This window comes from Leptopilina heterotoma, unplaced genomic scaffold, assembly GCF_015476425.1.
Source record: "Leptopilina heterotoma isolate Lh14 unplaced genomic scaffold, ASM1547642v1 Lhet_206, whole genome shotgun sequence".
Classification (NCBI taxonomy): domain Eukaryota; kingdom Metazoa; phylum Arthropoda; class Insecta; order Hymenoptera; family Figitidae; genus Leptopilina; species Leptopilina heterotoma.
In genome coordinates, this window is record NW_025110922.1 from 321,525 (window position 1) to 334,476 (window position 12,952).

General features: G+C 25.3%; 1 protein-coding gene across 6 annotated transcripts in view; it reads left to right on the forward strand.

The window, feature by feature from the left end:
* LOC122501155 (protein PALS1) overlaps positions 1-12,952 on the forward strand; it is a 207,994-nt gene that overhangs the window by 144,031 nt on the left and 51,011 nt on the right. Inside the window, exon 1 of one of the 6 annotated variants that reach the window (XM_043610438.1) lies at positions 7,672-9,494. The exons of the other annotated variants lie outside the window; for them this stretch is intronic. Within the exon in view, the coding sequence (XP_043466373.1) occupies positions 9,469-9,494 (26 nt within the window). The 5' untranslated portion in view covers positions 7,672-9,468. Of the gene's footprint in view, positions 1-7,671; positions 9,495-12,952 lie in introns of those variants that run through there. 6 annotated transcript variants of the gene reach the window in all.

Below are 12,952 nucleotides of genomic sequence, written 5' to 3' on the forward strand. Positions count from 1 at the left end.
ATAAGGTAATTAATAATAAAATATAGGTATATAAATATTAATTATATTATCTGAATATCTTCACTCAAAATTTTATATTTATAAAAATAATTGAATTTCTAAAAAGAATTTTATTATTTATAGAAATAATTGAATTCTTGTGAAGAATTTTCTTAACATTTTTTTTTTAAATAATTGAATTCTCGTAAAAAATCTTATTATTTGGGAGAATAATTGAATTCTTATATGAAGAATATTATGAAATTTTAAAAAATAATTGAATTCCTGCAGAAGAATTTTATTATTTATGAAAATAATTGAATTTTTGCGAGGAATTTAAGTCAAATTTTTCTAAATAATTGAATTCCTGAGAGACATTTTATTATTTATCGAAGTAATTGAATTTTTGCGAAGAATTTCAATCAATTTTTTTTAAATACTTGAATTCCTGAGATTAATTTTATTATTTAAGGAAATAATTGAATTTTTGCGAAGAATTTTATTGAAATTTTTTTAAATTATTGAATTTTCGTGAAAAATCTTATTATTTGAAAAAATAATTGAATTCTTATGAAGAATGTTACAACATTTTAAAAAATAATTGAATTCCTGCAAGAAGAATTTTATTATTTATAAAAATACTCGAAATTTTGCGAAGAATTTTAATCGATTTTTTTTAAATAATTGAATTCCTGAGGGACATTTTATTATGTATGGAAATAATTGAATTTTTGCGAAGAATTTTATTGAAATTTTTTTAATAGAATTCTTGTTTTTATGAAAAATCTTATTCTTTGAGAAAATAATTGAATTCTATTCTGAAGAATGTTATGAAAATTTCTGAAAGAAATTTAATTTCACAGAAGATTTGTATTATTTAAAGAAGTAATTGAATGAATGCAACGAAGTTTATTAATATTTATAAAAATAATTGAATTTCTGAGAAGAATTTCATTATTTATGAAAATAATTGAATTCCTCTGAATAATTTGTGAAAATAATTGAATTTTTGCGAAGAATTTTAATCAATTTTTTTTAAATAATTGAATTCCTTAGAGTTATTTTATTATTTAAGGAAATAATTGAATTTTTGCGAAGAATTTTTTTGAAATTTTTTTAAATAATTGAATTTTTGTGAAAAATTTTTTATTATTTGGTAAAATAATTGAATTCTTGTAGAAATTTTTATTATTTGGTAAAATAATTGAATTCTTGTGGAAATTTTTATTATTTATCAAAATAATTGAATTTTTGCGAAGAGTTTTAATCAAATTTTTTTTGAAATATTTGAATTCCTGAGAGACATTTTATTATTTAAGGAAATAATTGAATTTTTGCCAAGAATTTTATTGAAATTTCTTTAAAATAATTGAATTTTTGTGAAATTTTTTTTTATTATTTGAGAAAATAATTGAATTCTTATGAAGAATGTTATGAAAATTTCTAAAAAAAAAATTTAATTTCACAGAAGATTTGCATTATTTATAAAAGTAATTGAATTATTACAACGAATTTTATTAATATTATATTAAAAATAATTGAATTCTTGAGAAGAATTTTATTATTATAAAAATAATTGGATTCCTGGGAAATTTTTATTATTTATAAAAATAATTGAAGTTGAACGAATTTTATTAAACTTTCTTAAATAATTGAATTATTGTGAAAGATTGTAATATTTGAAAAAAATTTGAATTCTTGATATGGATTGTATTAAATAAAATATTTTATTAGTATTTTCAAAAATAATTGAATTTCTGAGAAAAAATTTATTATATATTTGTAAAAATAATTGAATTCTTGCTAAGGATTTAATTCTAATTTTTGAAAATAATTGAATTTTATTAAATCATTGTATGAAAATTCAATAGAATATTACAAATAGGTAATTCAGTTATTTCCGGTAATTTAAGTCGAATTGTATTAAAAAAAATAATTTTGAATTCTTTCTAAGAATTTTATTAAAATTTTTTAGCATAATTTTTTTATTCCAACTATTAGCGGATTTAAAGTATAGTTGAACTTTGAAAAAGAAAGAAAAAAATAGCTTTTATTGTCACAAATTTAAAAAGAAAATAGCCAAATAGTATAGCTGAACGAAAAAAAAGTAATAAATAGTAGATTTTATTCGAACGTTTAGAATTATTGGGAAATTATTTTCACTTTAGTTTCGAGTTAACAAAAAAAAAATCACTTTGCTAATTTACTTCCCAAAAAAACAAAAATCGAAATACGAAAGGAATATTTCTATCACAAAGTAAAAGTAATTATTGATCAACATTTACGATATAGATAGAAGAAAATTGATTGTCAATTTGAAAAGTGTCTTTACATTGCCTTACTTATCATATATGCGAATGATGAATAATAATTAAAACAGTAGTTGAGAAAAATAATTATTTACGATCAGAAGATGACAAACAGTAAATAAATGACTGCACATTGAAGAAGGAAAAGGAATGCGAAGATGAATAAAAAAAAGGGAAAAAATGAAACAGAAAAAAGAACTACTCTTATAGTAACTGCATCAGCTGTGGGTTGCAATCTATTGCATCTACATTCGTAAGACGTCCTATTTCGATCGAACCACCTGTTACGTTCTCGTAGTCTCTCGATTTGAGCCTGAAACGTGAACTGCCAGTTGATTCATGGGCGATTAAAGTACAGCAGTTGACAAAAATTATCCAATTTTTTTCGATTTCGAATTCGGAAGAATAGTTTCGAATCCGCAATGGTATTTAAAAACGAAAGATCAAGAAAGAATATTTTGCCTAATGTTTTAAGAAATTAATTGTTACTTTTACTTCAAAAAATAATTGCTCCAAATTAACATGAATTTGAAGCTAAAAAAAATCATTCCTTTTTTGTTTTCGAATTTTTAAAATTTGCTGACTTTAGCTTCATTGGAGATGTAGAGAAGGTTTTGCAATTTTTACTCCAAAAAATAGTAAAACTCCAAAAAGAAAAAAAAATAGTGCAGAAGTTTCTGTTCTTTTTCATAGTAGAAGAATTTTACAAGAAGTTGTACGTCTACAAAAAATTTTAGAAAAATAAAATTCGTCTAATTTCGAAACAAAGATAAGGAGATTCTGAAAAATTATCTCTACTCAGTAGACGTTTTTGTCTATCGTTTGGGTAAATCTTTATTACGTTCGGTCATTAGGAAAATAGCAAACGGATGTTTTAAAAATTCAAGTTGAAGAAAACCTTGAAAAGGTGATTAAGCAAGGCGACAATTTTACTGATAAAGAACTTGGTGTAGAAGAAGAGAAATTTCTATATTAGTGTTCCAAAAAAGAATTATTTCTTTTTTTGGAACAATTTCTCTTATTCTATGTGCAGAATTTTAAAAATCATCACAAATTTTCCACTGCCGCTTCGCGTCGCCGGGAGGAATCTCATTAAATGCAACAGAAATTGTCAAAGTCGCAGATTCAGTTCTGGAGAGAAGTTTCCCACAATTTGTATAATTGAGTTTGCTTCCGATGATAGAGTCTGATGTGAAATAACTGTACAAATTGGTTGGAAGATTAATGTAGTGATACAGTTGGTAAATTGAAGTTGTCAAGGAAGTGTTTAAATTATAAAAAAAGAAAGACAGAGGGAAATGTTTCGTACTTCTTTTTTTTGTTTTGTTGTGTGACATTTCGCAAAGAGAAAAAGGGTAAAATTACACTTGAGATGGTTATTGCATTTGTTAATTATTAGTTTGTGTATAACATCCAGACATTCGTTTTTTCAACGAGTATTTTTGCTTTTCCCATTTTGGTAATTTTATTCGCATTATTCTGTGTTGTCATTGCAACACACCTTAAATGACTATTAATTTATCCTAGTAGACATTAAGTCCATGACAATTGTCATTATCGTTACAACTCAATTATTCCAGTTCACTGATCAAGCTGAAATTTTCTATTACAAAACATTGTGACTTCCTATTCTTTAATCATTATATTGGAACACGCAATTTTGTTAGTTTTTGAAAAAAAGGAGGAAAATTGTTTTGTTTACGGTTGTAATTTAGATCCTTATGTCATTTATATTGACTTTTGTAATTGCAGGGCTCGGATTGTGCGACTTTTTTGACTTTTTTTATAACTTTTCTAAGGAAATATGACTTTTTTCGACTTTTTTGTGAAAAAATGCGACTAATCGACTTTTTCGAGATTTTTTTTGGGGTAAAATGTGACTAATCGACTTTTTTCCAATTTTTCAATTACTTTTCGACTTAAATTGTAAATGGCAGAAATCTTTTTTTGTAAACAATATTGTTCACAAAATCATTCTTCTCTTTGGGGAAAAAAACATAACATATTATCCCGTTTCTTAATATTTTTGTAAGAAATTCTCAAACGTAAGGAAATAATTTGCATCATTTCTATTTCTTAATTACAATTGCTTTAATAAAATTTAAAGTTTTTTAAAAATTAATGAAAAAAGAAATGTTTATAAATTCCATTTGTCAATTAGAAATTGAAACTTTTAAAATTTTTAGAAAATTAAAGAAAGAAAGACGTCATTTAAAACCTCATTTGGAAATTAAAAGAGAATCAAATATAAAAAAAACACCTGTGGAAATTCCGTATACATATTGCGAGATTCTGAAGAATTTTCCTGGAATTTTCAAAGAAAAATTCCAATAAATTCCATACTAAATTCAAAGCTTTCGATTCTATAAAAAGAAATACGTTACATTTTTTTTTCTTGTAAAGCATACCGCGGGGTGAAAAATTCTAACAATTGTATACCTTGAGAATTTCTTGGGAATTTTTGACAGAAATTCCAGGTTGATTTTTAATAGTACTCATACTTTCTTTCTACTGGAGCATAACTTTTAAATGATTGCAGAAATTCAATTATTTTCAAAAGTAATAAAATTCTTCGTAAAAATTCAATTATTTTCAAAAAAAATTTTTTTAAACTCTCCACAAAATAAATGTCAATAATCTTTAGAAATAATAAATTCTTCTCTAAAATTCAATTATTTCCAAAAATTTTAATAACATTTTTTACAGATCCTCAATTATTTAAGACAATTTAATAAAATTCGTTGCAAGAATTCAATTATTTTCAATTATCTTTATAAATAATAAAATTCTTAGCTAAAATTCAATTATTTTTCAAAAATTTCATAAAATTCATGGCAAAATTTCAATTCTTTTCAAAAATTATAAAATTTTTACAGAGATTCAATTATTTAAGACAATTTAATAAAATTCGTTGCAAGAATTCAATTATTTTCAATTATCTTTATAAATAATAAAATTCTTAGCTAAAATTCAATTATTTTTCAAAAATTTCATAAAATTCATGGCAAAATTTCAATTCTTTTCAAAAATTATAAAATTTTTACAGAGATTCAATTATTTAAGACAATTTAATAAAATTCGTTGCAAGAATTCAATTATTTTCAATTATCTTTATAAATAATAAAATTCTTAGCTAAAATTCAATTATTTTTCAAAAATTTCATAAAATTCATGGCAAAATTTCAATTCTTTTCAAAAATTATAAAATTTTTACAGAGATTCAATTATTTAAGACAATTTAATGAAATTCGTTGCAAGAATTCAATTATTTTCAATTATCCTTATAAATAATAAACTTCTTCTCTGAAATTCAATTTTTTGTCAAAAATTTTATAAAATTCGTTGCAAGAATTCAATTCTTTTAATAAATAATAAAAATTTTACAGAAATCCAATTATTAAAAAAAAAATTTAATATAATTTTACGCAAATATTCAATTACTTTCGTAAATAATAAAAATTCCACAGCAATTCAATTATTTCTAAATTTTTTATTTTCTTCGCATTAATTCAATTATTTTAATAAATAATAAAGTTCTTTTTAGAAATTCAATTATTTTCATATAAGTAATAAAATTCATGGCAGAATTTTAATTATTTTTAACACAATTTCAATCAAAAATTCCTTTAAAAACTGTAATTATTCTTAAAGATTTTATTAAAATGCGCCGAAAAAAATCAATTATTTTCAAAAATAATTCTCATAAAATTCTTCATCTAAAAATTCAATTATTATAATACAATTTTTATAAGATTTTCGAAACAATTGAATTATTTTCCAAAATGATTACAAAATTTTTCGAAGAAATTTAATTATTTTCTATAATTATTTTAATAAAATTCTTCGCAAGAATTCAATTATTTTCATTTTCATAATTTAGAAAATTTTTTGGCGAAAGTTTTATTATTTTTTTAAATATTAAAATTCTTTTGCAAAAATGCAATCATTTTCAAAAATTTATAAAAATTTCTTCGCAATAATTCCATTATTTTTATAAATAATAAAATAATTAAATATTGAAAGCATTATAAGGTGAATTTTGAGAAATAATTAAATTTTGAAAAGGTTTCAAATTAAAATCTTTCAAAATAATAATTTTCCATACTTGTAACTAACAATTCTGTAGAATTAATTTTTTTTTGAAAAAGTTTCATTTATTTTTTGAAATTATTTGAAGTTTTTATTTTCTAATGTATATTTCATTGAAGAATTTCTGAATAATCGAAATTTCCATGAAATTGAATTGTAAACAAATGGATTTGAAAATTCTTAAGAAGAACATTTTCAAAAATTATTAAAAATAATTGATTTAGAGAAGAATATTTTAGTTAAAAATTCTAGAAAATATTAATTGAATTGAAATGATAAAAACAAATTTTCAAGAATTTACAGTAACAATTTTTTTTATAATATAAAATAACGATTTTATCACTCGGTCGATTTTAATTAATATAAAACACGAAGAAATGTTTTGAAACAAACTTAAATATTTTTGTGGTTGTTTTTCTTCTTAAAAATTGATTCTAATCATTTTCAACTTCACCAATCGTTTCTGGATATTATTTTTAATTTTTATTTCTGGACATTTCATCATCAAAAATCAAACCCTCAAGAATTAGTGATTCTTAAAAAAAACTGTGCAATTATTAGTACATTTTTATATTTAAAAATACATTGTCAAAACCCCAGCGATTTTTCTTCTCTGTGGTCAAAAAAAAAAAAAACCAACGACAATAATTTTTACTGTACATAAAACAACCGATATTTTTCACTTGTGAAATAAAATATCGCCAATAATTTTCACTTCTCTCTATATATGTAAGTGTGCGCAAAAAAACAAATAACGACAATAACTCATATAATACCCATGGCAAAAATAAAAAAAAAATATCGATAATAATTTTTTTCCCTCTTCTCTCTCTCTCTTCTCCCACAATAAAAAAGAAAATATTAACGCCATAAACGAAATTATGGGACAGGTATTGATGATCAAGAGTTTGAGATTTAAAGCGATCCCGATCGGGATCAAGAGAGACTTCAATGCCAGACAGGTAGTAAGCTATATGAAATCACCCTGTGTAGACACACACGAGAGAAATCCAACGACGACGACGAGCGAGCGAGTAGGAGTCAGGTTTGTAAAAGAAGTAGAGTGGGGGGACGCTTGGAAATAAGGGGGGTCAGTGCCGCTGCCGCCACCGCCGCTTCAACGTAAAAGAGAATGAGAGAGAGAGAGAGGGAGAGTGGGGTGCGGACCATGTTGTGAAGGAAGCGAAAGGGGGGGCGGGCGGGGACGGTTCACCCAACCTAGGGACAAAGTTGTTCCGGGGGCAGAGGGGGGCTCTCAGAACCACTGGCGGCGGTGGTTATAGGATAGGATGGGGTAAAGTGAAGCCAACAAACTCAGTTCCAAGTTGGAGTGACGCCTGGACTCTTCGTGTCCGATCGCTCACAACAACTTTTTCAAAAACAAACTTCACTAATCACGTGTATCACATTATTTTATTGACACTGTATTTGCACAATTCGTTCCGTACAATTATTATCTATTATTCTTTATCTAACCGAAACGAAAAAACAAGGATTAAAAGAATAAAAAAGAAAAGGATTAATAAATAAAAGGAAACAAGTGATCAAATTCTCGAACGGATTAATAGTTTTTCTCGACATTTCCATTGTTCGATTGTAGTTATTTTTTTAAGTGTGTGATGTGTGATGAGTGGCAATAAGTGATATTTTTGTAATTGTTTATTAGGAAAAGTAGGGGAAGGAGGGAGGGGAAATTAGTTTCGAGGAGTTTTTCCTGGAGGGATACTAAAGTTGTGTACGAGGGTGCAATTAAGGCAGTTAACGGAGTTGGGAATACCTGTCTGCCGCCGATCTAAAACCGGTAGGAGCATTCTTCGGAGTTTGTGTTGTGTGAGTGTTCAGTATGTATATATAAAATATAAAAGCCATTGGTGGAGTGCGCGCTCCGAAAAATAAGGAGGGATCGTCGTTCTTTTAAAACTGGGAATTTTCATGGAAATAGGGTCTCGTCTCTTTTTGGCGAACTAAGGGTGCAAATCAGGCTGTTGCCTCTGTTCTCTCGAAAAGCTGTCAAAGAAAAGACGCTGTAAAAAGGAAAGCGCACAAAAAAGGAGAAGAACCGAAATAAGGTCTCAGAAACTAATGCTAACTTTCCTTGGAAAAAATTGGTGAAATCTGGTGAAAACTGATGGAAGGTATTGAGCACTACTAGTACTAGTAAAAGCTACAAAAAATCCGGAGGAAATACTAAGAGAAATACTAAAAGAAGCTGGACTTTGAAAAAGGAGTCAGAGGGCCCGTACCAGAAAACACTAACTTTTCTTTGAAAAAATAGGGAAAAAGTAGTGAAACCTGGTGGAAAGTATTGGAGACTACAAGTACTAGTGAAAGCACCAAAAAATCCGAAGAAAATACTAGGAGAAATACTAAAAGAAGTAGTACTTTAAAAAAGGAGTCAGAGGATCCGTAACGAGAAAGTGACTTTTCTTTGAAAAAAATACGGAAATACTACTAAAAGCTGATGGATAGTATTGAGGGTTACAAATACTAGTGAAAGCACCAAAAAATCCGAAGAAAATACTAAGTGAAATACTAAAAGAAGCAGTACTTTGAAAAAGGAGTCAGAGGACCCGTACCAGAAAACTCTAACTTTCCTCGAAAAAAATAGGAAAATACTAGTGAAAACTGATGGAAAGTATTAAAGACTACTAACACTAGTGCAAGCACCAAAAAATCCGAAGAAAAATACTAAAAGAAGCAATACTTTAAAAGCGGAACCAGAGGACCCGTACGGGAAAATTCTATGCAGTACAAGAGGTGAAAGGAAAAACTGTCAAAAAGAGACGAAAAAGGGAACACCCAAAAGGGTAAAAGGAAAAGTAGCCAAAAGGGAATAATCGAGCCAAAACTATCAAAAAAAAGGTCCAAGAGAAGCCAAAAGGGAATAATCGACAGCATACGAATAATAATGCGACATCTTCGATATTTGTGATTTGAATAAGAGAAATTTGGGGAAAGAGTAGAATGAAGAATAGATTGTTTTCCGATAGGGAAGGAAGAAGGTAATTGAAATTCTCCTCGTGTCCTGTGCGAGCTGCAAAGGTGTGTCCATGAAGCTTGAACGAAGGACGAATTGTTGAAGAGCCACGCCATGAGGATCCTCAAGACCTTGCACTGGTAGGTTGTTCTTGAACGTCCGAGTTTTTTTCTTCTTCTTCCACCACCACCACTTCTTCTTCTTCTTCTTCTTCGCCTTCATCTTTTTTATCCCCATCCTTGTGCCAACAATTTAAATTTCAAATCCCCGTTCGAAATATTTTTTCTCAACTTTTGAATTCTTTTCTATTTTTCATTTTTTCATCAAGAGAAATTAGTAAAAATAGGTACAAAGGCAAAAAAAAAACAATATGACAACTCATCGGTTGAAAATTCCGAAACTCTATGTCACGTAGGGATTGTAAAACCGCCCACCATACCGCATTCTAGTCACTCTCGAATGCGTGAGTACTACTGATGATGATGATGATGACTGTTGAAGTATTCAAGAAAAGTCTCTGGGAAAATTGTCATTTAGAGGGGCAATTTGTTATGGAAGGTGGAATTGATGATTGTAAACATATAAATTATATATGTGGAGCGAATTGATAATATGTAAAGTCTGGTGAATAAATATTATGGAATTATGCAAAAAAGGAAGAAAAAATTCCGTCATCAGATTAGAATGGTGGAACAATAGACATTAAACGTGTTGTAAATCAAATAGTTTAGAGGTGATGTTATTTTTTTTCTTTTCCTTTTTTTTCAATCGGGTTTAGCCATCTTAGAACATGGGAAAATAATGAATTAAGCTTCTTTGAATTCCAAACGTTTAATGACTCAATTTACATAAAGTACTTTATTGAAGTGGTTATTAGTTGTTTTTTTTTTGTAGAATTTTCTTCGCAGTTTATACCTATTATGGAGGAATTTTTATCACGAGTGATTTTTTTGAAATCCTTTTTCTTTGGTGAAAAAGGAATTTTTGAATTCTTTTCTTTTCAATCTTAAATTAAGATTTACTAGTGAAAATTAAATCTTTACAGTTTTTCTAAGATTATCAAATTGAGACGAAAAAATGTAGCGAAATTGTTGCATGGCAACAATTTTGCTACATTTTTTAAAAAAAAAAAACAAGTTGTTTTTTTTTTTTTTTTAAACTCTGTTAGAATTTTTAATTGGAATTCTTAGTGGGACAAAAGTTGTCCAATAAGTACTTTTTAGAATCGTTTCTTGATTAATATTCCAATCGTGGCTTTCTTCAAAATTTTCTTCGAATTTCGAAGAAATATTTTTTTCACTCTTTAACTGTGGAAAAAAATATTGAAATCTCTTGAAATTGTTGTTTAAAGATTCTACCAAAAAAAGATTTCTGGATTTATTTTTGCGAGTGTATTTTCTTGATTTTTGAAACAGTGAAATTATTTTTACTCTTTATGGAAAACTAAACATGAGGGAAATTAGTTCGAAATTCAGTGGAATTTGACTCATTTTTAATGACTCACTTCCCACGATCTTAATCAGTACTTATATACTATTTCATTGGAAATCGGAAATCGTAAAATTAGGGAATAATAAAATAGTAAAAATTAAAGATAAATAAAAAACTGAAAATCAAAATTTGAATTTTTAATTCAAATTTGTTAAGATTTTTTAGTAATTCAGATTTAGAGAGTAAATATTGTCGAGATCAAGATTTTGATTTCGAAAGTAATGTTTATTTCTATTTTTTAAAAATACGACTTTTTTATTTATTTTCAAAAATTGCGACTATTTCGACTTTTCTTTCAAATATTACTAGAAAATATCACATTTTTAATATAAATTGCAACTTATTTCGATTTTTATAGTGTGAAAAGTATAACTATAAACAAATCTTTGAAAAATTATTTTTGTGTCATTTTTCTAGTTAAATTTTCGAAATATAAAATTAAAAAGATTTTGAATAATTGAAATTTTTTATTTATTGAAAATAATTTGTTTTTACGTATTTTGTTACAATTTTTGAAAATTCAGTTTAAAGAATTTTAATTGCAAATTTTAAAAATAATTGAATTCTTACGCAGAAGTTGAATCAAAATTTTGAAAATAATTGAATTTGTTCGGGTAATTTAATTATTTATGAAGATACATAATTAAATTTATGGGAAGAATGTTATTAAAATTATTTTAAAAATAATTAAATTCCCATAAAATACTTTATTATTTATGAAAGTAATTGAATTTCTTCGAAGAATACTATTTAAATTTTTAAAAATAATTGAATTTCCGTAAAAGAATTTTGTTATTTATGAAAGTAATTAAATTCTTTTGAAGAATATAATTTAAATTTTTAAAAATAATTGAATTCTTTGGAAGAATATTATTTAAATTTTTAAAAATAATTGAATTTCCGTAAGAGAATTTTATTATTTATGAAAGTAATTGAATTCTTTTGAAGAATATTATTTAAATTTTTGAAAATAATTGAATTTCCACAAAAGAATTTTATTATTTATGAAAATAATTGAATTCCCGCAAATAATTTTATTATTTTAAAAAATAATTGAATTCTTGGGAAAAATTTTATTACTTAGAAAAGTAATTGAATTGTTTTGAAAGATATTATTTAAATTTTTTAATATAATTGAATTTCCGCTAAAGAATTTTATTATTTATGAAAGTAATTGAATTCTTGCGAAAAATTTTATTAAAATTTTCAAAAATAATTGAATTTTTTCGAAAAATCTTGTAAACATTTTAGAAAATAATTGAATTGTTCCGAAAATTTTAATGAAAATTGAATTAATAATTGAATTTTTATAAAGAATGTTATCAAAATTTTTGAAAATAATTTAATTTCTTCGAAGAATTTTGTTTTGTTGAATAATTGAATTTTTACTAAAAATGTTATTAAAATTGTATTTGAAAATGGAATTGCATTTTTTTTAAAACTTTATTATTTATAAAAATAATAGAATTCTTGCGCAGAATATTATTAAAATTTTTGAAAATAATTAAGTTCTGTTAAAGGATTTTGTTAAAAATTTGAAAAATAATTGAATTCTTGAGAAGAATTTTAGAAAATAATTGAATTGTTTCGAAAATTTTAATGAAAATTCAGTTATTAATTCAATTTTTGTAAAGAATTTTTTCAAAATTTTTGAAAATAATTGAATTCTTGCGCAGAATATTATCAAAATTTTTGAAAGTAATTGAATTTGTTTAATTGAAAAAAACCATATAATTTTAAAAAAAAATTTTTAAATCGAACTTCAAAAGTAGCACTTTCGGAAAAATCATCCAAATAAAGATGATAATATTTAATCGAAAGGACAATAAAGAATATGAATAATAATTGAAAATTACGAATTTATGAAATCGAAAGAAATGAATTATGAAATTTCATCTTAATATTTATTCCGCTATGAAATGGAATATTTAACTCCAATATCGTAATTTAAATCTGACTATAATAAGAGAGAATGTTTTACATATGCAAATGAACATTATGTCAGATAATCCACAATTACTTTCACAAATATAATGCCAGGAATCAATCTCATCATTTAATCCGAGTTTTAAGGAATAAGAATATAAACTTGTTTTGAGTGCTGTCA